The sequence below is a fragment of the Mauremys reevesii genome, linkage group 11, assembly GCF_016161935.1.
Source record: "Mauremys reevesii isolate NIE-2019 linkage group 11, ASM1616193v1, whole genome shotgun sequence".
Classification (NCBI taxonomy): domain Eukaryota; kingdom Metazoa; phylum Chordata; order Testudines; family Geoemydidae; genus Mauremys; species Mauremys reevesii.
The window spans coordinates 67,803,355-67,827,153 of record NC_052633.1 but is presented as its reverse complement, the minus strand read 5'-3'; the positions used below and the strand labels follow the sequence as shown (position 1 = coordinate 67,827,153).

The window sequence follows — 23,799 nt, the reverse complement described above, 5'->3', positions numbered from 1 at the left end:
TGCATTGTCAAAGGATCACTTTCTAAAAGGTCTGGGGGAGTGACAGTTCCATGCACACGCTATAGTATTTCTCCTGAGAAACTTAGTACTAAACCACTGTTTTAAAAGACAGACTTTGCTTTTGTGTTGAGTATTCAAATTAACAGACCTCACCGGTGAAACAAGGCTAGAGATCTCTACTTTCCTAACAATGTCTCCACCTGATTCCAGACCAGACTTTGGAACAACTAAAACGGCCTGCCTCAAAAACATTCTGCCAAGGTTTTATGCTGATCCCAGAATGATGGATAGGACTTTAGCCCAGGTCTGTAGTTACCCTCTTCACTGTACTGCCAGTATGTCAATTTGAAGTACTCGAAGTCATCTGTGACAGATGTTGCGACAACATGTTTTCATTCTTTTTGCAGAATGAAAGCCAGCCTCAGCTCCTCTGACCTCAGAGTAGGAGTGAGACAAGCCATTCATTCAGGAATCAGCCTCCCCATTCAAGTGTAGGGTACTGAGGCTCAGTTTATGGATCAGTAATAAATACATTGTAAAGATCAGCAAATGGAAAAATATGAACTTGATTCTCTTCACCCCACAAGCAGCTAGTCCCATTTTACAGATGGGAAAATTAAGGCACAGAGCAATGACGCGAGTTGTGTAAAGCCACAGACAAGCAGAGCTAGACATATAACCCCAAATCTCCACTCAGTTTTGTGTTTTAACCACATTGTCTCAAAAATAGACACTACTTTCAGCTCATCCATGAAACAGAAGAAATTTGCCCACTCTTGCTGAGAACTCACATCTAGGATGCAACCGTTTTAAAGCAGGCCATTTCAATACGACTCCAGCACCACACACAACCTAGCCAGAAGTCACTTGAAAAAAGTCAGTCCTACTTTTTTGTGTTGTCAGACTTATGGGATGTGGAAGATAGAATCATGGATTTTAATGTGTTTTCCTTCACTTTCAAGGTTCCTTTAAAGTCCGCAAACAGAGCAGCAAACTTGCGTAAGAGGTAAACCCAGATGCAATTAGTAAATTACTCTCACTTGTTCGGCATGATTATAGAGCAGCCTATAGGCTAATGCAAATTTTCAAAGCATGTTAAGTGGTTGGAGTTTGAAGCTCCTTTTCTAAAGGTAACTGTGATACAGGGTCATATTATGCAGTAAAAGCCCAAGTCTGGGGGTCAGGAGATCTGGGTTCTATTGTAGAGTAGCCTGAAACACCATCTAAATTAGTCTTCATGAATTAGATGAATACGCCATTAGTGTAAAACGAGCATTCATCCCATTGATGCTACTGAAAGTCACAATGTACTTCTAACGTGTTTATAAAAATTGATATCCCTACGCTAATTCGTACCGTTAAGCATACTGCCATCAGTCGGCTCGCAAGGCTATCCTTGGATTTCCTTGCAAAGGGATCAGCCATTCTAATGAGAGAAGAGTAGTATGTTACAGAGCTAATTCAAAGTGACAGTGGGCACGTTAGGACACAAACTTCCATTTTATCTACACTGATCAACACAGACATGGATTTGAGAGAGTTCTGAGAATCTTCTACAGCAGGGGCTCTCAGACAGGGGGCTGCGGCTACCCTTCCCTTGCTGCTAAGTGGGAATGCCTCCGGACTAGATGGACGGGGTCCTCCGGTATGGGGAAGGTTCGGAACCACTGTTCTACTCAAACCAAGAATGAACACAAGTCGGTAAGACCCGCCGGAAGTTCCAGCTTGCAAGCATCCTTTGGAATTAAGAAAAACGTGGCTACAGAGGCTTCATCTTTGTTTATTTCCGTTTCTTTGGATGATTTTTTTCCTGCAGCTTCGTTGTCTTCTTGGTCTTTTGAGCAGTGCTCTTTACGCTTGTTGGAGGCAGTCTGATGGTTATTTCATCTTCATCATCTTCAGCTGGTTGCGATTTCCGACGCTCCAGCGCTGTGGGCGTACACACTGGGGTGGGGTCCTAGAGAAACCAGATAAGGTAGTTACCATTAGAGGGACAGCTTCCCTAACAGACATGTCCTATACGGCATCAAGCCGTCCCCCGCCCGATTCCCTGCACACATGGAACAACTGCCAAGAGATAGCAAGTGCCAATGATTTCTGAACTGGGAAGCTTTCTAAATAGATTGTCGATTTTCGCATATTAAAATAGATGTATGTGTTTTCAGCAATGGTACAGGGGAAATATGAATTAGATTAATTTTTATTCCCTTGAACAAATGTCATGAGTTGCTCTATTTTTCGGCATTAAGATAATTATTCCTTGATTCAGAGGGTTAAGGAAGGTGAAATGAAGGGAAAATAAAGATGAACAGAAGGTGTCATGAAGAATGTAAAGACATTTAAGAGCCAGGGATATTGCTCCCTTATAAATCCAGAGTCATGTAGAAACTAACATTTTCCACATCCCAATGGCAATATTTTTTTAAAACACAATCCATTTCCCTGTGCATTGTTTTCTTATTTTACAAGCCCATTAGATATTCCGCCTCTGCCCTTTTCACAAGAGACAAGCCAACCCCCACCCAATTATCCAGAATTACCACACAGTGTGGTTACCTGCTGTGACACTTCTTTCCTGTGGATCCAAATGAGAGCACTCAACCCCCACACACAGCCGGACTTTTCCAGGTGTACATTAAAATGGAGAAGGCCGAGGTGCAGTGTTCAAAACTCTCATTCTGACAGGTCTAAGCAGTAGGTGAAACCTTAGTGTTCTTTAGACTTTTGGACTGTAACGTGGAATCTCAAGCATGGGAATCTGATCTTTCTGATCATAGCACTATTCATTTTACATGGCTGATGGCGGCTCCCAACATCTTTTAGCTTATTTATACCAAATTAGCAAACTGCATCTATACTAGGAAGTTTTACTGGCAAAATTTTTCTTCTGTTGGCCCAGGCTTCCATTCATACAGAATTCTGGGTCTTGCTGATAAATGCTCCATGTTTGCTGGAATAATTATTGCCATTTCCTCAAGTGAAATAAACCATCTGTTGGCACAGTGCTAGTGTGGACGTACATAAAGTTATACGAGTATGAGTCGTCCTTCAGCAACAATCCCACAATGCAACTCTCTCTTTAACAGTGGCTGGCTGGAGAAGAGACCTGAGCTGTTGTGTGCTTCATCCATATTTGCAGAAACAAGTTGAAAATGCCATGTAAAAGAGCAGTAGATAATGGGATGGAACAGGAAGTTGTGGAATTCAAGCTCAAATTCCCACAGCCCTTTAAGAGGAATGAGGGTATCCCGTAATACACAGCAACCACCCCACAGTGTAAACTTCCTAAAGGGTAGCAAGCCAGAGGCTGGTGCGGAGGACACTGGGATGCCTACCCACAGTGCAACTGCATTTTGATGACATAAGCCATGGCGGGTGGACACGATGCACGGGCAGCACAAGCAGCCACATTTGGCGCATTCTGTCGACATACCTTATCAGTAACGGTAAGCCAGCAAAACTCTGGCTGGTAGAATTTTCTAGTGTAGACAACACTTAAGACCTCTGCTATTCCAGACAGCACATGCTGCCTTCCATTCAGAAGCGTGCACTCTAACCCACACTGCAACTCTTACTGCTACAAAGTCAGTCTGTCACCAGCACAACAGGGCCCAGGACACAGGCTCAAGAAAGTAACAGGGGAACTGCAGTAACCAGTCATGCATCTGAAGAACAAGTTCTGGTGCCTTTAGTCTGCATGAAACCCACTGAGATGAGATGAATCTTACCTGGCTGTTCACAGATATGTTCAGGTTTGAGTTTGAAACATTTTTTTTCTTTTGAGGCATCTGTGCGGCCTATGAAAAGAAACATATCAAGTAATTACACAGAATTGCCTTCTAATGCAAAGTTATTGAGATTCTCCTAATGTAGCCGACAGATTTTTCCTTCACGGTTATAAAATCTTTACTGCACCAATTACATCTGAACCAGTAAATTGACCTATCGTGCCACAGAAGTCAAGGACTGTGATTTGGTGTATACATCCACCACACAATCACAGAAATAAGAAAACTCTTACGGGATCTTGTATATCTACTGACAATACACAATTGGACCCTGCAATAGTTAAGTGTTTTGCTTTGTAAACATAGAGTATCTAAGTAGAGGAAGGATGGTCCAATGGTTAGGGCACTAGCTTGGGACTTGGAATATTTGGCTTCCCTGCCCTGCCACAGGCTTCATGGGTGACTTTGAGCAAGTCACTTATTCTGCCTTTACCTCAGATCTATCAAATAGGGATAAATAGCATTTCTGTACTTCAGAGGGGCAGACCGAAAATAAACATTAAAAGACTGAGGTGCTTGGGTCCTATGGTAATAGGGGGGCTTACAAGTGTCTTGGATAAGCAAGTAGTGGAAAACAAACAGTGACACGAATCAAAGATCACTTTTCAAGTCAGTCACTGTCCTATTAAATACGTATAATGTTAAAGACATTTCTCTAAAAGAAAGAGAACAAGGCTTCGTCTACACTACCACTTTTGTCAGTAAAGCTTTTGTCACTTAGGGGGTGTGAAAAAACAACCCTGAGAAGTTTCACCGAAAAAAGTGCTGGTGTGGACAGTGCTACACCGGCAGGAGACTTCTCCTGCTGGCAAAGAGTAGCTACAGGGGAGACTCTACAGCGGCACAGCTGTACTGCTACATCTGTGCCGCTGTCAGTGGAGACGTTGCCCAAGTCTGGTAGAGCGCACAATCCAGCAATCAAGTCACCGTATGATTTCTACGAGCGCTCACACTGTCCTCACTGTGATTTAATCTCTGCACTAATCTCCAGATTAAATGTAACATTCTTAGATCAATCACGTATACTGGATGCAACACTTTCTCCTATTTAGCACAATCTTAGACATGACCAAGAACCACAAGAGCCTTCACTTACAAATCCAGGGAAGTCGTAATCTATTCCCTTCTCAGCCAGCCTCTTTCGTAACCGTTTCTCATTTTTCAGTAGTCTCTCTGTCATCCTTGTCTTCTCTTGGGGAGTTCGTTTCTTGTTATACCGCTTGACTGCTGGATGCGATGGCTTCCTAAATGTCTTCTTACTGCCTCTGAAGAGGTTTTCATGCACCTTTTCAGGTGGCATAAATTCACCTGTGTCATAAAGCATATCACACTAAATCAACAGTTAAGAACGTAGGGGGGAGGGATAGCTCAGTGGTTTGAGCACTGGCCTGCTAAACCCAGGGTTGGGAGTTCAAGCCTTGAGGGGGCCACTCAGGGATCTGGGCAAAATCAGTACTTGGTCCTGCTAGAGAAGGCAGGCGGCTGGACTCATTGACCTTTCGGGGTCCCTTCTCATTATATGAGATAGGTATATCTCCATATATTATAAGAATGGTCAGACCAATGGTCCATCTAGCCCATCTTCCGACAGTTGTCAGTGCCACATGCCTCAGAGGAAATGAGCAGAATCGGGCAGTGATTTTCAACCTCTTTTCATTTGTGGACCCCTAAAAAATTTCAAATGTAGGTGCAGACCCCTTTGGAAATCTTAGACAGTCTTAGCAGTCATAAGACTGCAAGGATTGCATGGGGTGGGGGAACAGACGACGATGACGACACTCTTGGAGAAAGGAAAAGAGAATTGGTGATATTCACTTGGAAGAGCTCCTTGTGTGCTGGAACTCTAACATGAAAATGCAAAATTTCCCTGACTTCCCAGGAAACAATACACTCACATTTCCCTCGCTCACCAGTGTCTCATATACTCACACTTTAGGAGTCTTTCACAGAACAGGTAGTTGTTCATGGTATCGGCAACAATCTTAGCAACTTCATCTGATTCAAACTCTACAAATCCATAGCCTTTGCTGTCTCCAGTCTGCCAGACAATGACAACGGTATCAGAAATCTAGGTTATGTTTACACACTATGTCTGAGAACTACACTAGACTATTTTTTCACCCTCCAAGGAGCATTCTGTTCTCAGATCAAAGACAACTCCCAGTAAACTCAGTAAGCACTTCACGAGTCTTAGGGCAGAATTAGCTATTATGATGTACAAGATAAAGATAAGATTTTACAGATTCTATGTGAAACCAATAGTTCTGTGTTATGTATACAGGGAAATAAACATTACTTAGTAACAAACAATGAAAAAGCTAAGTAAAAGTTATGCCATGAGACGAAGGGGCATTTTCCCTTTCGGCAGAAGGGGTGGCCAACCTGTGGCTCCCGAGCCACATGAGGCTCCCTGTACAGGCACTGACTCTGGGGCTGGAGCTACAGGCACCAACTTTCCAGTGTGCCGGGGGGGGTGCTCACTGCTCAAGCCCTGGCTCTGCCACAGGCCCTGGCCCCCACTCCACCCCTTCCTGTCCCCTCCCCAGAGCCTCCTGCATGCCATGAAACAGCTGACTGGGAGGTGTGGAGAGGGAGAGGGAGGCGCTGATCAGCTGCCGGTGCGTGGGAGGCGCTGGGAGTGGGGGGGGGGGGGGAGGGAGCTAATGGGAGTGGCTCAGGCTGGCCACCCCGATCTAAAGCCAGCCATTTGTATTACAAAGTAATCAGGGAGTTTAAAAGCACTGGCCCTCCTGTTATATTCACTCAGAATTCTACAGCGGCTATAGACTACTCTAACATTTCTCACTTGAGTGTGTTTAGTTCTGATGAAAGGGGCTAGATTCACAGCACTGGAATTGGAGCCCTGTTTAGCCACAGAACCAGGGGCAACTTCCTCACAACACCTGCCTATTTATCTCTATCCTTTTCTGGAATGACCACCTTTATGGCAAGAGGTAATGGCAAGTCTTTTCCCTCTTCTGACCCTGCCAACAGGGTTTCCACTTCAAATGATACCTCTACACTACAAAACAGATAGAACTTGTTACTTATAAGTCAATGATGAGACTTCAAAATAAGGTTATTTTCAGTAACCAGCTGAGCTGGATTCAAACCAGTAACTTAAATTAAAAGGTTTTAAAGGCCAATGACCAAAGTTCAGCCAGCCTCTGGAACAAGACATTTAATATAAACATCCAAGTAAAAGTATACTTCTGAGGTGGTGAAGTTTATGTGAAACCAATCAATGGCTTTAGAAGTCCGGAAATGGGACGAGGATCCTGAATTCCTGAAGAGCAAACATTTCTGTGTGTTCTGAGAGGCTATCATTGTTTCCAGAATGGACTATTAGAACACAAGAGCAGGGATATTTGAGGCTCTCTCAGACCCTGGTATAAATGGCAGCCCATTTTTAAAGTCCGTGTTCCTCCATATTGCTTTTATACATTGGCTGGAGTGATTGCACATCAGTAACATTCTCAAAATGAAAATCAAGAGGAGGAGGATGTCCAGGATGTGAGGATTTCATAACGTTAAATAATCTGTCGTCCAAGTCCTAGCACTGGTAACTACATTAACTGATTTTGTTTGTGCAGCACACAAAGCATGCTCTGCACTTTACAAAACCCTGCCCCACGGATCTTACACTTTAATTATAGACATGAATGAAAGGAAAAACTGAGTCTGTGTCAAAGTAGGAGAAAGGGAAGAGGGCTACAAGATTACACAATATTTGGTTGGTCATATGCATTTTTGGTGGCTACATACACTTAAAGCGGGCAGAGGGAAGGGCACAGACAGGTGAGAACAGATTTTAGCAGCTGCATTTTGGATGGACTGAAGGGAAGTCAGGGAGGCTGGAGAGAAGGTTGCAGCAATCGAGACTGGAGATAAGGACACAGAAAAGTGCTTTAGCCATTGGGATACAGAAGAATTGGATTTTTGAAATGCTGTAGAAGTTAAACTTGGTAAAACTCTGGCAATGTAGGAAGGAGTGAGAGGGTGCCAAAGATTAATCCAAGGGTCAGAGCTTCAGTGATTTTGAAGATGATGTTATCCACGCCAATGGAGAAAGGCTGCTACTTCCTGCATCTTAATAGGAACAATTGAGCCTTGAATGAAGTTCTGGGAAATGGTAATAAAAAATAACAATGAGGACACCAGTATGCAAATAGCTCCTGGCCAGTGCTCACTTCTAATGGGAAAAGTTTATTAAATGAACGTGAGGATCTGGGGGAAGTAGGGAAAAGTCAGTAATAACTGCAATTAGGAAGCTAAACAACTCAAAGCAATTATGATTTTTACCTTTTTACTTCTTGAAAGCCGAAGTCTGGTGACTGTTCCAAACTGGCTGAAGTACTCCTGGATTTGTGGCTCAAAAAGCCCCCTAGGAATATGCCCTAAATAAATTACACCAGGAGTCAGCTTCTCATGCTGTGAAAAGGAAAAATACAGGTAACATTAAAAACACGGGAACGTTTATGCCCAACCACCACCTTAAACAAAAGGAGACAAAAGGCCACGGATCTGGTCCCAGTAAAACAATTCCTAGTCTCATTTTCCAAAGCAGGCTGCATCCCTGACTGATTTCCTGTTTCCTTTCCGTAGCCGGTCTCCCACCAGGTCCAATTTTTCACACTCACAGCACGAATACACCCACCGAGGCTTGAACACAAAACCCGACTGCCAAGTAGCTTCACTACCGCGGCTCTGCGCGACTTGTTCCTCAACTCTCCAGGTGGGGGGGGAGACGGGGGGAAGATTCAGTGTTTTTGGCAGCCTCTGGCTGTTCGGCGTCTGCACCGTCTCTCTGCTCCGCAGCGGATCCCCCCAGTGCCCGCGGCACTGACTGGCCGGAGGCGACTCCACGGCCCCGGGGGGAGAAGGGAAGGAGCCCCCGGCCCGCCTGCGACAGGCGCCCTCTGCCCGCTCCGGGCCGCCTCCCCGCGGGCCCCGCTGCTCGGGGCTTGCCCCGGGGGCTGAGACCCGCGGGCGGGGGCGGGGCCCGGCTCTCACCTTGGTCCCCCTGCCGGAGCGGACGCGCAGCACCTTGTCCTGGAACTCGCGCTGCAGCTGCGGGTCCAGGGAGAGGAGCGAGGCCGGGGCCCCAACCGCGGCCGCCGCCGCCATCACACCGCGCTCCCGCACTACCTACACCAGACCACGCCGCCGCCGCTGCCGGGAGCGAGCCCGGCCACTTCCGCTTCCGGGTCCCTCACCGGAAGTGCTTCAGGCAATTTCCGCCCGCCCTGGCTCCAGGGCCCGAGGGGAGACGTAGAGCTACAGCGGCCCCTGGCGGCCAGAGCGGAGCCAGCCCGCCCCGCCCCCCGCCTGCCGGGCGCGGCCACGTGGGCGCTGGCTGGGGCCGGGTAGCTAGGCAGGGCCCTGCCTCTTTCCCCCTCCAACCTCCCCGTGCGCCCGGGTCCCTGTGCCCTGGGGAACTGCATGGAGCTGGGCATGGGCGAGGCAGGGCTGCCCCGGTGGAGATACAGGGCCCCAGGGAGCTGGAGGCCCCAGCGCATGGCAAGAAAGTGATACACCCATATAGACCCAGAGCCTCAGCAGTAGTTCGGTGCCTACATACTACTCCCCAGGGGAAGTCTGCACCAAACAAATCTGCACACCGTTTAAAATGCTGCCTATTTTAGTTGCCAAAAGAACACAGTATAATGGCTCCAGTTTAAATTATGTGGGTAATTTATTTCAAAATATCTGTCAACAAGAATGTAACAATAGAGATGACAACCAAAAATTGCCCCAGGAGTAGAGAATGGAACCCTGGGACAACCAGGTTCCAGCTGGGGGATGTTGGAGGGGGCTGTGTGTGGGGCCACCCCAGAGCCCAGATACCTGCATCCCCCAGAGCCCAGCTGTGGGGCACCCCCCAGAGCCTTTACTCCCCCCAGCTTCTTTACGGTCCTGCCCTGCCTCACCCTTTGCCAGAGCCAGGTCTCCCGGGCCCTCTCTCGTTGTATGGGGAGATTTTGGAGGACCAGTTAAAGGCCAGGGACTGCTACTGATAGTGTAATATTGATGATCATACTTGTTGCTAACAGCAGCCAAACTTCTGGGCCTTTTTGCAGGCCTGTGCAGCCTTAGCATGACTAAGCCAGGAGGACTCAGCCTCTTGCTCAACCTTTGTCTGCACCCCTCCCTCATGAAGTCTCTGTTGAACATGCTGGGGTCTGTGTTTTAGGAGAAAAACAAGAAGCGTATCTATATTTGCCTTCTGGCATGTGTCTGTCAGGGCCTCAAGGCATGCAGACCCTGCAGGAATATATTTGCCTAATTAAAAAAAACAGGAGTACTTGTGGCACCTTAAAGACTAACAAATTTATTTAAGCATGAGCTTTCGTGAGCTACAGCTCACTTCTTCGGATACACAGTGTGTGTTCCATTCTATGCATCCGAAGAAGTGAGCTGTAGCTCACGAAAGCTCATGCTTAAATAAATTTGTTAGTCTTTAAGGTGCCACAAGTACTCCTGTTTTTTTTGTGGATACAGACTAACACGGCTGCTACTCTGAAATTTGCCTAATTAGTAATCTGAGGAAACCTCTTGCTTAGCTTTTGAAACTGCTTGCCTAACAAGGTTTTTGATTGTTATTTCAGTTGTCTACTAACAAGGATAAATAAGGGGAGAGAGGTTTGGTCTCTTTGGGATCACTTCATGAACTCAGTTTAGGGCCCTCAACGATAGCTGAAAGACAGGCCAATCCCACGGCTCCCACTGTACCACTCAAGAGATACACACCAAACTTCAGTAATTATGGAGGGTTGGGGGTGTTTTACTAACCTGTTGTGGATGTGATTAAGTGCTTGAAACTAAATAAAGTATAGCTTTAAGTGAGAGCACTCTTGTATTGTACCGTTTGTGCCAGCCATGTATTGGTCAGATGGCCATGTCTCCGATTTATTTCCCGACACCACCTCACACAGAGTAAGTTACGAAGAGCTTTGGATTGAAAGAACTCTGGGTAACACCATCCCTGGATGGATGAGGATCAAGCCAGGCAGCCAAAGAATGGAGCGCCTCCGTGCCCGCAGGATGAAAGCCGGAGAGCTGGGCTCTGTAGAGTCCAGCGGCCCCTAGTGGCAGCCAGCAGCTCTGCAGAATTCCCCCAGGAGTAAAATATGTCTGAGGATCTGGGCCATATAGACTTCTATGGGGACAGGAGGCCCCCACAGAGTTTCCTTAGCAAAACTTTTCTTTGTCTGATGCCTACGAAAATGCTGACAACAGTCAGGCTGCTGCTGTGCTAATCATGCTGACTAGTATCATCCAATTTTGTATTTCTCCTTCTGTCTGTATCCATCTCTTGTCTTGTCTTTAAGTTGTAAGCTCCTTGGGCGTAGACTGTCTTTTTGTTCTGTTTGTACAACACCAGGTACAATGTGGTCCTGGTCCATGACTAGAGCTCCTAGGCACTATGGTAATATAAATAATAATTAATAATTTGTTCAGTAAAATAAAGATTTAGGTTGTTTGAGTTTTGATAGAATATATGTGAGTAGGTCCTATATGTTCCCTAAATTCTGAGTGGATTGGAAAGAATACTCATAAACAGCTGCCCTCCCAACCGTGAGTGGAAACACATTGAGACCCCATGCTCTTTCTGCCCCTGCCCAGCCTTGTGGGGGGTGAAGAGAGATCCAGTGAGGCTGCTGCCTCCAATCAACCTGATAGAGGGGCATGCCCTGCCCTTCCTCCACATAAGAACATAAGAACATAAGAAAGGCCGTACTGGGTCAGACCAAAGGTCCATCTAGCCCAGTATCTGTCTACCAACAGTGGCCAATGCCAGGTGCCCCAGAGGGAGTGGACCTAACAGGCAATGATCAAGTGATCTCTCTCCTGCCATCCATCTCCATCCTCTGATGAACAGAGGCTAGGGACACCATTCTTACCCATCCTGGCTAATAGCCATTTATGGACTTAGCCACCATGAATTTATCCAGTCCCCTTTAAAACATTGTTATAGTCCTAGCCTTCACAACCTCCTCAGGTAAGGAGTTCCACAAGTTGACTGTGCGCTGCGTGAAGAAGAACTTCCTTTTATTTGTTTTAAACCTGCTGCCTATTAATTTCATTTGGTGACCCCTAGTTCTTGTATTATGGGAATAAGTAAATAACTTTTCCTTATCCACTTTCTCAACATCACTCATGATGTTATATACCTCTATCATGTCCCCCCTTAGTCTTCTCTTTTCCAAACTGAAGAGTCCTAGCCTCTTTAATCTTTCCTCATATGGGACCCTCTCTAACCCACTAATCATTTTAGTTGCTCTTTTCTGAACCTTTTCTAGTGCTAGAATATCTTTTTTGAGGTGGGGAGACCACATCTGTACACAGTATTCGAGATGTGGGCGTACCATGGATTTATATAAGGGCAATAATATATTCTCAGTCTTATTCTCTATCCCCTTTTTAATGATTCCTAACATCCTGTTTGCTTTTTTGACCGCCTCTGCACACTGCATGGACATCTTCAGAGAACTATCCACGATAACTCCAAGATCTTTTTCCTGACTCGTTGTAGCTAAATTAGCCCCCATCATGTTGTATGTATAGTTGGGGTTATTTTTTCCAATGTGCATTACTTTACACCCCAAGCCCTCCGGACCTTTTCATCGGGCCCCTGCCCCGTGGACCCAACTGGCCTCCCCCTCGCCCCTTCACTGTGAGCTGGCTGCACGATTTGTAGCCAGTTCATTTCCAGATCACGCCAAGGAAACATCTATACACACCCGTGCTCCACACCCTTCACTTCCTCACGTCCCACCCTGACACAAAGTGGCGGGACCTCCTGCCACCTCTGGAGGGTGAGGAGCCCCGGTGTGCTAGCCTATACTTCACCCTGGTCCTGAGACCTGCCGGGGATATCTGTTGGCGGCTCCACCACAGGGCTGTGAGCATGGGTGTGTACTTGGTGCGGTTCACCCCTGTCCCGGGCACCTGCCCCTTCTGCGGCATGAGGGAGACTCTGGCGCACGTTTACCTGGAATGTACCAGGTTGCAGCCCCTATTCTGGCTCCTCTTAAATATCTGCATCTGGGCAGAGTTCCTCTGGGTGGCGTCCACTGGCTCCCTTGACACCTTCAAGGAGCAGTGGGCACTGTCCAGGATTCTCTGCTCAGTGTGCCTGTCAGGTTCCCTTTGTTTGACCCTTTGATCGCACTTCTGTCCCTGTTATTTCATTAATTGTCCCCTGGAATCACTTGGCTTCCAGGTCCTGTGGATCCTCCCCTTAGGTGGGGGGGAGGTCCTTTAGCAGTGGGTGGGCTTCCACTTCCTGGATCCCAATAGGATCAACCTGATAGAGAGGGTGAGAGATTTGTAAGCCACCTCCGTTGGCTTATGTGTTCCAGCCCCCAAACCAAGTGAGAAGCTAAGAAATGAGTGTCTGTCCTCACCAAACATGAATAGTCTCTGTGAGCTGCTGTCCCCTGAAGTTTTGGAGTGGGGGTGAAGAGAGACCCCATGAACTACTGTCCTCCCCAAACCTGGAGGAGTGGGTGAAGAGCTATTGCTCCCCCGTCCCACCATAGAGGAGATGGTGAAGACATCCCACAAGCTTCCAAAAATGGGGGGGGGTTGCACAAAGTGCTGGCGCAAGGGGGTTTCGGAATGAAACGCTGGGGGCTGATTTAAGACAACGTGGGTTCTGCATAAGGTGGTGGTGAAGTGAAACGCTTCTGCTGTGGGGAGATCAGGCCAAGATGGAGGAGCCCAGCGAAGTTCCCTTCGCTGACCCTCCTCCCCCTCGCTGGGCAGTAGGGTGACCAGGTGTCCTAATGTTATAGGGACAGTCCCGATAGTTGGGGCTTTTTCTCATCTAGGTGCCCCCAGCCCCCAACCTGCTGTCCTGATTTTACACCCTTGCTATCCGGGCAGCTCTCCAGCTGCTTGTGAAGGGACGGGAAGACGGCCCGTAACACAACCATCCCCCCACCTCTTTGAGGAGGGTGGCGCGGGGGGGTGTCAGCTCCCTTCTCCCCAGCCACGGCCGAGCTTTGCCCACTCCGGCGCGCGGGGGAGGGGGGCGCTGTCAGCCCATAGAGGCCATGGTATGTGATCACAGTCCGGCCTGCAGAGCCGGGGGCCCTCCCCGCAGCCGCCCCCAGGCCCCGCTTCTCCAGTGCTCGCTGGGACCCTGCGGGGAGCGCCAGGCCGCTGCCAGGGAGGGAGGGGGCCACACGGGGACACCCCCACAGGGTGAGAAATGCAGCGAGCAGAGAGGAGCGCACTGCGCCTGCGCACGCTGGCCGGTGGGGGGGCCCTATCCCACTGCCTGTCCGCAATGGCTCCCGCGGCCCCCTGCGGGCTGAACTCGCTCTGCAGCCAACTTTCGTTTCGCTCGGGGTGTGCGTGTCATGCTCTGCGCCAGGAGCATAGAAGGACCCCGAGGCGGACGGCAGCCCAGGCAGTGATTAGGGCACCCTTGTGCTCGGAGGGCGGAAACCCTCCCTCAGAGGGAGGGGTCCCGACGCGGGATGTAGAGGCCCGCTGGGTGGCAGGAGCAGCGGCTTCAGTGCGGAATGCGCAAGGCCCGGCACTAGGCAGGGCAGCAGCTCTGCGCCGCGGTGGTGGAAGGACCCCTGAGCCTCTGCCGCGCGCGCATGTGGCGCCTGCGCCCTGAGTGCTGGAAGGTCCCTGAGCAGCGGTTGCGGCCCCGTCTGGGAGCGGGAGAGGCGGCTCGGAGGCAGCGCCGGGAGCGTCCCAGCCCCTGGGTGGCGGCTCCCCGCGTGCCCGGCCTGGCGGCGCACCATGTCGGTCAGTGAGATGTTCATCACCCTGCAGGGGGTCCTCACCGCCGACCAGGACATCCGAGAGGTCAGGGGCGGGGCGGGCTGTGCGCGCGGCGTGGCTGGGGGAGGGGCGGGCTGTGCGCGCGGCGGGGCGGGGGGAGGGGCGGGCTGTGCGCGCGGCGTGGCTGGGGGAGGGGCGGGCTGCCCTCGCACGTGGCCAGGGATCAGGGTGTCGCCGGGGCTCCGAGGGGGGCTGGGAGTTTCTGGGCGGGACTTTCTTCCTCCATCCCATGTCCTGACGTGTTGCCGTCGACTTGCAGGAGATCAGGAAAGTGGTTCAGACCCTGGAACAGACGGCTCGGGAGATCTTAACGCTGCTGCAGGGGGTTCACCAGGGAGCTGGATTTCAGGACAGTAAGTCACTTGTAATTGGTAATGATGTCACAGCCGGAAGACAGCATCTGCCCCAAATCCCTACATGCGAAGGATACAAAGGGTCATGGAAAGAAGGGATGCTATCAAACACTTGTATATAATCTTTCGTTAAACACACCAACTTTCCTTGACTATACTCTCAATCTGTCCATTGTTAGTCAAGCAACTTCTTTTCAGCAAGACCCTCAACACCTGAAACAAAGCAAAAACTGCTGGGGGGAAAACACCTGAGGAAAACTGAATCCCCCCACCACTGTTGCTGAGAATGGAATCCGAGACCTACTGTGACACTTCCCAGGGGTTATGGGGCACTTTGCTTCCACCTGCCTTTAGCATGAGGAAGCATGTGCCTCCTGTGGGTCAGCTTCCCAAGTCCACTGGCCATAGGCAACACAAGCACTCCCCTCTAGGCCTTGCAGGTCCATTCTGCCTTCTTATACCTTAAGAACATAGGAATGACCATACTGGGTCAGACCAAAGGTCCATCTAGCCCACTATCCTGTCTTCTGACAGTGGCCAGTACCAGGTGCCCCAGAGGGAATGAACAGCTGATATGAGACTTCTTTAATTCTTTGTTAAAGAAGTCTCATAAGGTTAATATTAATGCTAAGCAAAATGGGTTTCTGGAAAACAGAACCTATCAAACTAACTTGATATTTCTTTTGATGTGATTACAAGCTTGGCTGATAAAAGTAATAGTGTTGATGCAATATACATAGACTTCTGTAAAGCAGTTAACTTGGTATTGCACAACATCTTGATGAAGAGACTGGAATGATACAAAATCAACATGGCACACATTAAATGGAATAAATATTGGCTAAATGATAGGTTTCAAACAGACAGTCACCATTAAGCCAGTGTGTTTCTAATGGGGTCGGTTCTTGTCAGTAGACTATTTACATTTTTTTCAATGACCTGGAAGAAAACATAAAATCATTACTGAAAGTTTGTTGTTTACCCAGACATTGGGGGAGTGGTAAAAGAGTGGACAGGTCACTGATAGTCACCTGGATTGCTTTATGAATTGGGCAGTAGCAAACATGCATTTCAGTATGGCCAAATGTAAGGGCATTCATGTAGGAACAAAGAACATAGGGCATTCCTACACATACGGGATTCCATCCTGGAAAGCATTGACAACTTTGCAGTCGTGGTGGATCATCAAATGAATGTGAGGGCCCACTGCGATGCTGTGGCCAAAGGGCTAATGTGGTCTTTGGATGCATAAATGGGAATGTCTAGTAAGAGTAGAGAGGTTATCCTATATTTGGCACTAGTGCTTCTGCTGCTAGACTACTGCGTCCAGTTCTGGTGTCTACAGTTCAAGATGGGTTGATAAATTTGAGAGGGTTCAGAGAAAAGCTATGAGAATGATTAAAGGATTGGAAAACAAGTCATCTTATAGTGGAGCTCAGTCTGTTTATCTTATCTAAGAAGCTTGCGATCCAGTGACCCCATAATCTATGAGAATTTACATGGGGAACAAAAATTTGATGTTAGAGGGCTCTTCAGTCTAGTAGCCAAACATATAACAAGATCCAATAGCTGGACACTGAAGCTAAACAAACTCAGATTAGAAATAAGACGCAAAGCTTTAACAGCAAGGGTGGTTAACAATTTGACAAGGAATGTGTTGGATTCTCCATCACCGTACATTTTAAAATCAAGATTGGATGTCTTTTTGTAAAAGATCTGCTCTAGCTTGAACAGGAATTAATTTAGGAAAGTCCTGTGGCCTGTGTTATACGGGAGGTCAGACTAGATGATCAAAATGGTTCATTCTGGGTTTATAATCTATGAATCATGAAAGATCATATCTTCCCCCAAGGTGCTGTTTGAACATTAAATGCAACAAGCTGTGTCATCTTGAATTGTATTGGAATGCTTCCTTGTAACCCCTGTTTTGGTGGGTAAGAAGAAATTGGCTATCATCTAACCACCAATTATTTGTGCAGATTACCTTAATTGATATCAGAGCTGTAATCTCAACATTAGCTTCAACCTAGCAGTGATTTGACCCTCCTTATATCAGCTGTTTGGATGGAACCTAAATATATTGATTAGCACAGAGATTGATAATGACCTTTTATTTGAGGGACTGATAGCTAAACAAGACTCTGTCTTCCCCAATTTTTTATTATGTAGACTTTATAAGGAATTATTGGTTTATTTTTGAAAATAATGGAGGTATACCTATCTCCTAGAACTGGAAGGGACCTTGAAAGGTCATCGAGTCCAGCCCCCTGCCTTCACTAGCAGGACCAAGTACTGATTTTACCCCAGATCCCTAAGTGGCTCCCTCAAGGATTGAACTCTCAACCCTGGGTTTAACAGGCCAATGCTCAAACCACTGAGCTATCCCTCCTCCTTTTTTTTTTTTTTTAATATCAACCTAAAGGCTGACACATTCCCCATGAGTGTATACTCCTCACAAACAATATGAGAGCTCATCCAGCAAGAAATGCTGTTCTCCCTCCATTTGGTCTCTGACCAGAATTTATAGAGCGGGGGTAAAAGGCACCGATGCTCTTGGGCTCTGGCAGGCCCAGTACTGCATGTGCTGTGGGACTGCTATGGCTAAAGAACTTCCCTTGCACTCCAAGTGTGGGTACTGCCATACCATAGCTATTCATACCAGGGTGAGCTTGGCCTTGTGGCTCAGGCATTTGACTGGGACTTTGGAGAACTGGATTCACCTCTCAGCTCTGCCACACAGCTTGTTTGTGGCCTTGAAGCTGTCTGTGCCTCGTTCCTCACTGGAAAGGGGGCGTAATACATCCCTGCCTCACACAGGTGCTATAAGAAGCCTCAGCATTTTCAGGTCTCTGTCATGACTTAAAACATCTCAGAATTCAGCGTGCCTGCACATAGAGTACTGGACTTTTGAACTTTGGGCAGCTGTAGAAAGGGTGGCATACAAAAGACTTGGATTTGAACAATTTGAAAGCTTATAGATTGAGATTTTAACCATTAACTTCAAAGGGAGTTGTGTGGCTCTGGTCCCAAGAAGGATTTGAAAATCTGAACCAGCGTCTTCATTCCTTGATAAAGAGGTTTATTGTTGATCATGTCTTACTCCTGCTTCATGTGCTCTTCATTATTGCATGCTCTGTCAATCACCCCTCTTTCTCTTCTTCCTTTATTGCCCTGCTGTTAGTTCTTTTCCTTCTCTGTGGGCACTGCATGGTCTCTTCAGATTGATTGATTGCACGGTCATGTAAAATCCAATACAAGCTCTTAATTATGGGACTGTGGTAAAAAAGGTATTTGTGTAACATGCATTTCCCCTAAAGGGGAGATTGTTACACTTTCATCTCTCCCTGCCTCATACCCACTATAGTCTGTCATCACTTTTGCTGTTTTTCAGTATGTAAAAAAAAAAAAAAAAACTTTTTGAGGACCTCTTTTTTTTTTCTATCTCTCTATAAATTGCTATGCACATGTATAATTCTGTATGTGTAAGAAAAGCTGAAATAAGACTGTTACATTGGTTGTAGCAAAACAAAACATTGCTGTATGGTTTTCTATTAAGGTGTACGTCATATCTGCAAACTATAGGTGGCAGTGGTTAGTAGATAAATGAGCCTGAAACCTTACTTTTCTAAATAGGGGCTTAAAATCCCGCTGATTGTGAGTGGTAATCTTATAGGTAACGATGGTATGAAACATAATTCAAATGTATATAAAACAGAAGGGGCTACTGGAAAACATAGATCCAACCCCAGCTATGATCCATTGTAGTAGTAATTCTTTTTATCTAGTAGTGAGTGAGTTATTGGATTTGGAACAGAAAGAAAAGTATATCTCCCATTGTTGAATAGTCAATTAATTTGCATGCTATTGCTGATCTGTGTCTGTGATGTGACTGAGATTTAATGATGACCAGTGATTCCTAAATAATTATGGAGTGACTATTTTCATGTAACTTGGAATTGTGGACTAGTGGTTGGAATTCAGGTCAGAGAGCCAGACTTCCTGGGTTCTCTTCATTGCTCTGCCACTGACTCCTGGTGTGACCTTGTTCAAGTCACTAAGCCTGTTTGTTGCACTGATGTGTAAACATGAGTGTGCTGACTGGAGAACTTTAAGTAGCGCTACGTACATTCACAGGATTCTTTTGCAAAAATTAGTTTTGCAACTTCCTAAATGTTGCACTGTTTCTTTTTTTCAGTACCAAAGAAGTGTCAGAAGGCCCGAGAACACTTTGGTACAGTCAAAACACAGCTAGCATCGCTGAAGACCAAGTTTCCAGCTGATCAGTACTACAGGTCTGTAAGATTGCAAATAACCATACTGTTGGCAAAGTTTTGATATTCTAAATGGGTATTACACACTTTAACTTAAAAGGATACTGTGAAGGTGTATAGGCCCCAACATTTTTTTTCTACTCTACAAAAGAAGGGTAGCATTGGTTGACACTTTTTTCGTGAATCAAAAATGGCTATTTGACCAAACTTTTTGGTAAAATTGTTCAGCTTTCAAAAAAACATTTTTTTTTCCTTACTAGAATCATTTTTTGAAAGTTGAAAATTTTCATTTTCTATTTTTTTGAAGACTTCCTAGCAGAAATAATTTGGCTTTGTTTTGAGTAGCTCTAATTAAGGGCCTGATTTTCAGAGGCGTTGAGCACTCACACCTCCATTCACTTCAGTTAGTTGTTAGTTGCATATCTGAAAACTAAGCTCCAAATCTGTCATGAAACGTACATCTGATATTGGGAATTATTCCAAAATGAGGCAGTCCTCTTTGGACCTTGTTTGCTTTCCCTGCCAGTAGGGGACTTCTGACAAGAGTACTTCAGAGAGCTGTCAGTTAAATCCATTGCCAGCTTACACGAGGTTAGCCATTAGAAAGGATTGGAGAGAGGAGGTGAACCCTCCGACAGGTTATCTTGCATCTCGTACATGTCTGTTGATCATCCCGCACTGAGCACCTTGAGTTGTTCAGGTTGCCAGGCCCACAAGCTCAGACTGACACTCTAAGCCCATATTTGTGGGGTGGAATTCTTTTCATTGCCATTGTTTGTATCAAAATATAACTTTTGGATCAGTAGCTATGAAACTTCAGTTCTGTCAGTCTTGGCAGTGTGTCCAACTGAAGCGCAGTGCTGAAAGTAAACATGCAGCACACATAGTATAAGGTAGACTAGATATGTAATACTTTCAGTCTTAATCGTCAGCCCTTACTAATGCAAGTTGTAAAAATGTCTTGAATGATTTTTTTCACCTCATTCATTGTGTGTTTCAATATAGATTTCACGAACACTGGAGGTTTGTGCTACAGCGCTTGGTGTTTCTGGCAGCATTTGTTGTCTACTTGGAGACAGAAACATTAGTGACTCGAGAAGCAGTTACAGAAATACTTGGAAGTAAGTTCATGTTAATTAAACTGGATAAAGTTGTGAAGTTCTTAAATCTAGTGGTTTGCAGAGACATGGCAAGGTGCAAAATGCCAGATTGGTCCGAAGAGTTAGATTTAATTTCCTATGGAATGAACAGATTAAACACCAGCAGAAATTTATCTTCATAAAGATGCAAACCAGACTACAAAAAATTTTCATCTGAGAAAAATAAAGACTCTTTTGCTTAATGTGGCAGTTTAGGAAAGTAATTGTTTACTCCTAAGGCTACTTGACAAAACCAGTGAAATTAAATTTGCCTAGGTTGTTGACTTTGCTTTGCTTTGTTTTTTCCCTCCCACTACCTTTGTTTTAAATGTTAAATAAGAAGTTAGCATAGTTAATGTTTTGGAGCTATAACGCTGCACAGAGCAGAGGATGTTTTAAAAAAAAAATAATCAGGAGGACTAAAAGTTTTACAGCAGAAAACTCTTGTACTTCTGTGATCCTGTTGGATCAAGTGTAGGGTACTGTCTCGTAGGTAGAGGACACGTCAGATATTAAACCACCATGGGAGCCTGGTCAAAAGGCTGGAAAAGAGAAAATTACATTATATGTGGGGAAACAACTGACTTCTATATTGCCATCGGATTTCTTATGTTTGAAATGTCTTCTGTAGCTGACTTGAAATAAAGACATTTCTAACTTGCTGCTTGTGTTCAGGTATGATATTGATTCACATTGCAACTCTGTTTTTCACCTTAGTTGAGGCTGATCGAGAGAGAGGTTTTCACCTGGACATTGAAGACTACCTCTCTGGGATTCTGACTCTTGCCAGTGAGTTGGTAAGTAAAAGATATTTACACAAATTGATAGCTGGTCTGAAACCAACCAAAGCTTGTTTTCCAGACCCTGCGTTTGGGGAGGGTAGAAGTTACATTGCATAATGCCCTGGTATTGAACTCTTAGCTAACTAACCTTTCCAGCTACTATGAAATGCTAAGGTAGCAACTAGGAGTGAACCTCAGAAAGGGAAGAACTAAGTGCCTACTTCAACTTAATCCTGTCCAGATTCAAATCAGTGCCTTGACTGAAAGCAAGGATTCTCGTTACGCAAGAAACCATTCTATATGATGAGTATAACTAGTCTGGTTACCATACGTTGATGCTTCTTCATACAGTAAACTGACAGGAAAAGCATGTTTGGCTGTAGAGACAGATTAAGATAGGCGACCTCTGTCTTCAGAAGGATCTTGAGAGATCTGACTTGGTAGTTGCATGTGTAGTCAACCTTCTTCCATACCATCTGACTTGTTTCCCCCGCAGTCTAGGCTGGCAGTGAACAGTGTCACCGCAGGTGACTATTCTCGTCCTCTTCGCATCTCCACCTTCATTAACGAGCTGGATTCTGGCTTCCGTCTCCTCAATCTGAAAAATGACTCCTTGAGGAAGCGCTATGACGGCTTGAAGTACGATGTCAAGAAAATTGAGGAAGTGGTTTATGACTTGTCAATCCGAGGACTCAATAAGGAGGCAGCGAGTGATGCTGGGGGAGAGAAATAGAAGCTGCTGTTCTAGCAGTGTCATGGATTACCTCAGATGGTTGCCAGTGAGGGAGGTGTGTTAGCAAAGCCCTCCTGCCGTAGTTTAGAAGAACCACAAGCTGAAAAGTGCTCTCTATTTTCTTACCAAATGTGTAGTACGGGTGTTAGAACACAAAACGTTTTGTAAAATCATGTCTAGGGTAAGGGCAGCAGGCTTTCTGTCTCCAGTGAAGTTACTCTGTCACAAACACACACCACTGTTCTGTGTACCATAGCAGTAGCTGTCAAGAACTTCCTGCAGCTGAAATTCCCGCTTAGTTCTGTGGAGTCACTCCAGCTCCACCGCTGTATTGTTCTGGTAGTGACGTGCTTCAGTTTTCTGTGCCTACACATCCTCAAAGGTGTGTGCGTGGAATGCAGCTTAATGCAAATATAAACGTGGCATTTTGAGAGACAGTGTGTAGCTGTTCAGTTCCTTTTTAAAAAAAACCCTGATCTTCATTGACAATTTTTTTTTTTTTTGTAATTTGCACCCACTTTAGTAACTTGAGCAGCAGAGATTTGTATAGCAGTTTATTGCCCTGATCTTATTTACTGGTTACAGGATATCAAAAACACTAAACTGCAAAATTAGGCTAAGCAGCTCATGTAGACATATCACTGGGAATCAGTCTTTTCCATATAACTTTGGCATATCGTGTCCAGGCATCTCAGTATTATTTTTTAAATGACAAGCTTTTTGTTATCGGAAAGACAGCCGGTTGTTTCTCAGAAATGTCTGCTTTTGCTTGTTGGCATTGTTCACTACTGTGTGTAAACAATGTTGAATTTTAAAGTGAATCATTTTATTTTGTGTACTCTACATAATTGCCTTTCTGACTATCTAGACTTTCTAGCACATACATGCTAAGGAACACCTGATAAAGTGCAGGCATCTTTTGGGTTCTGAGTACTTTGTTTCTGAATAGGCCAAAAGTTCTGTTGGGTTTTTGTTTGTTGTTTGTTTTTTTGTTTTTAAAGATCCCAGGTAGTTAGTTCATGTAATAAAATGTTTGTATCTTAAGAAAAGGGAAAAATTAACTTCTAGTCTAGTTTGCATATGAGATTTTTATACCCAAACAACCTGTTTTTTCCATTATGTCAACATGCAAATTCACACATCACACAGAGTGTTTATACCTCTTAAAGGAATTCATTTGAATTTTACATAACTTTTTTACCATTTTGTGTAATGTCCTAGTTTTTCTTCTTTGAAAGAAAGAAGTCCTTATTTGTCTAGGATAAGGACTGTTTCCAAAGGATACAGATACCACTTGTTGAATATAAACAAGCAAAATTACAAGCAGTTGTTGAAATTCCAGTGAATCTTTTAGTTTGTAAAAGTTTTGCAGTTTTGTTTTAAAAAAATCATTGGGAGAAACAAGTTTCTTTGTTATCTTGACCAATAAAAGCTGTTCTTTGACTTTGTGTCCATCTGGTAATTCTGTCTTTTGCCTGATGTTTGTTAATGTCATCACTTTTCATCCTGCAGTCCTGCCTGAGGAGTTTTTAATACAAATTCACCCTGCCACTTTAAAATTGGTTGATTAACATACAATTCCAGTGCGTTAGCTGGGAAACTAGATCGGCCACTTGGGATCGAGGAGGAGTGAGGATTAAGCTGTGAATTTATAGAACCTACCCAGAATATGTGTTTGGGATTCTGTTGTGTGGGGACTTGAACACAGAGGTTCTGTCTTCGGTACTTATGTGGCCTCTGTTATTGTGGTACCTAAGTGCCTCACAATCTTTAATGTATTTATCTTCATATGAGAGAGGGAACTGATATTACTGCTGTTTTATAGCTGGGAAACTGAGGTATGGAGATTGTCACTTGCCTAAAATCACACAGTAAGCCTGGGGGAGTGGGGAATTGAAGCCAGGTCTCCTTACTTTTACGGTAGCAC

General features: G+C 45.6%; 2 protein-coding genes across 3 annotated transcripts; one reads left to right on the top strand and one right to left on the bottom strand.

Annotated features, from left to right (window-relative positions):
* Positions 1-1,760: 1,760 nt before the first annotated feature.
* On the bottom strand, positions 1,761-9,004 carry NIFK (nucleolar protein interacting with the FHA domain of MKI67). The gene is made up of 6 exons (XM_039495951.1): positions 8,802-9,004; positions 8,091-8,219; positions 5,718-5,826; positions 4,885-5,096; positions 3,729-3,797; positions 1,761-1,957 (listed from the first exon to the last, which is right to left on the bottom strand). The coding sequence occupies exons 1-6, from the start codon at positions 8,913-8,915 to the stop codon at positions 1,781-1,783; spliced, it is 810 nt and encodes a 269-aa protein (XP_039351885.1). The 5' UTR covers positions 8,916-9,004; the 3' UTR covers positions 1,761-1,780.
* A 4,981-nt stretch (positions 9,005-13,985) lies between these two features.
* TSN (translin) lies at positions 13,986-23,315 on the top strand. 2 transcript variants are annotated; one of them, XM_039495828.1, is made up of 6 exons: positions 13,986-14,618; positions 14,854-14,947; positions 19,143-19,239; positions 20,224-20,339; positions 21,075-21,154; positions 21,636-23,315. In XM_039495828.1, the coding sequence occupies exons 1-6, from the start codon at positions 14,553-14,555 to the stop codon at positions 21,870-21,872; spliced, it is 690 nt and encodes a 229-aa protein (XP_039351762.1). In that variant the 5' UTR covers positions 13,986-14,552; the 3' UTR covers positions 21,873-23,315. The 2 variants fall into 2 exon arrangements, with proteins under 2 accessions (XP_039351762.1, XP_039351763.1); XM_039495829.1 differs by having other exon boundaries at positions 21,641-21,807.
* The last annotated feature ends 484 nt before the right edge of the window (positions 23,316-23,799 follow it).

What these genes read in the sequence shown, in the direction of transcription:
- NIFK (XM_039495951.1), bottom strand. Translation starts at nt 8,915, where the DNA reads ATGGCGGCGGCGGCCGCGGTTGGGGCCCCGGCCTCGCTCCTCTCCCTG. An exon ending in CTGTGAAAGACTCCTAAAGT is followed by an intron (nt 5,097 to 5,717) that starts GTGAGTATATGA and finishes TTTATGACACAG; the next exon opens with GTGAATTTATGCCACCTGAA. An exon ending in ACATATCTGTGAACAGCCAG is followed by an intron (nt 1,958 to 3,728) that starts GTAAGATTCATC and finishes TGGTTTCTCTAG; the next exon opens with GACCCCACCCCAGTGTGTAC.
- TSN (XM_039495828.1), top strand. Translation starts at nt 14,553, where the DNA reads ATGTCGGTCAGTGAGATGTTCATCACCCTGCAGGGGGTCCTCACCGCC. An exon ending in GGGAGCTGGATTTCAGGACA is followed by an intron (nt 14,948 to 19,142) that starts GTAAGTCACTTG and finishes TCTTTTTTTCAG; the next exon opens with TACCAAAGAAGTGTCAGAAG. An exon ending in CCAGCTGATCAGTACTACAG is followed by an intron (nt 19,240 to 20,223) that starts GTCTGTAAGATT and finishes GTTTCAATATAG; the next exon opens with ATTTCACGAACACTGGAGGT.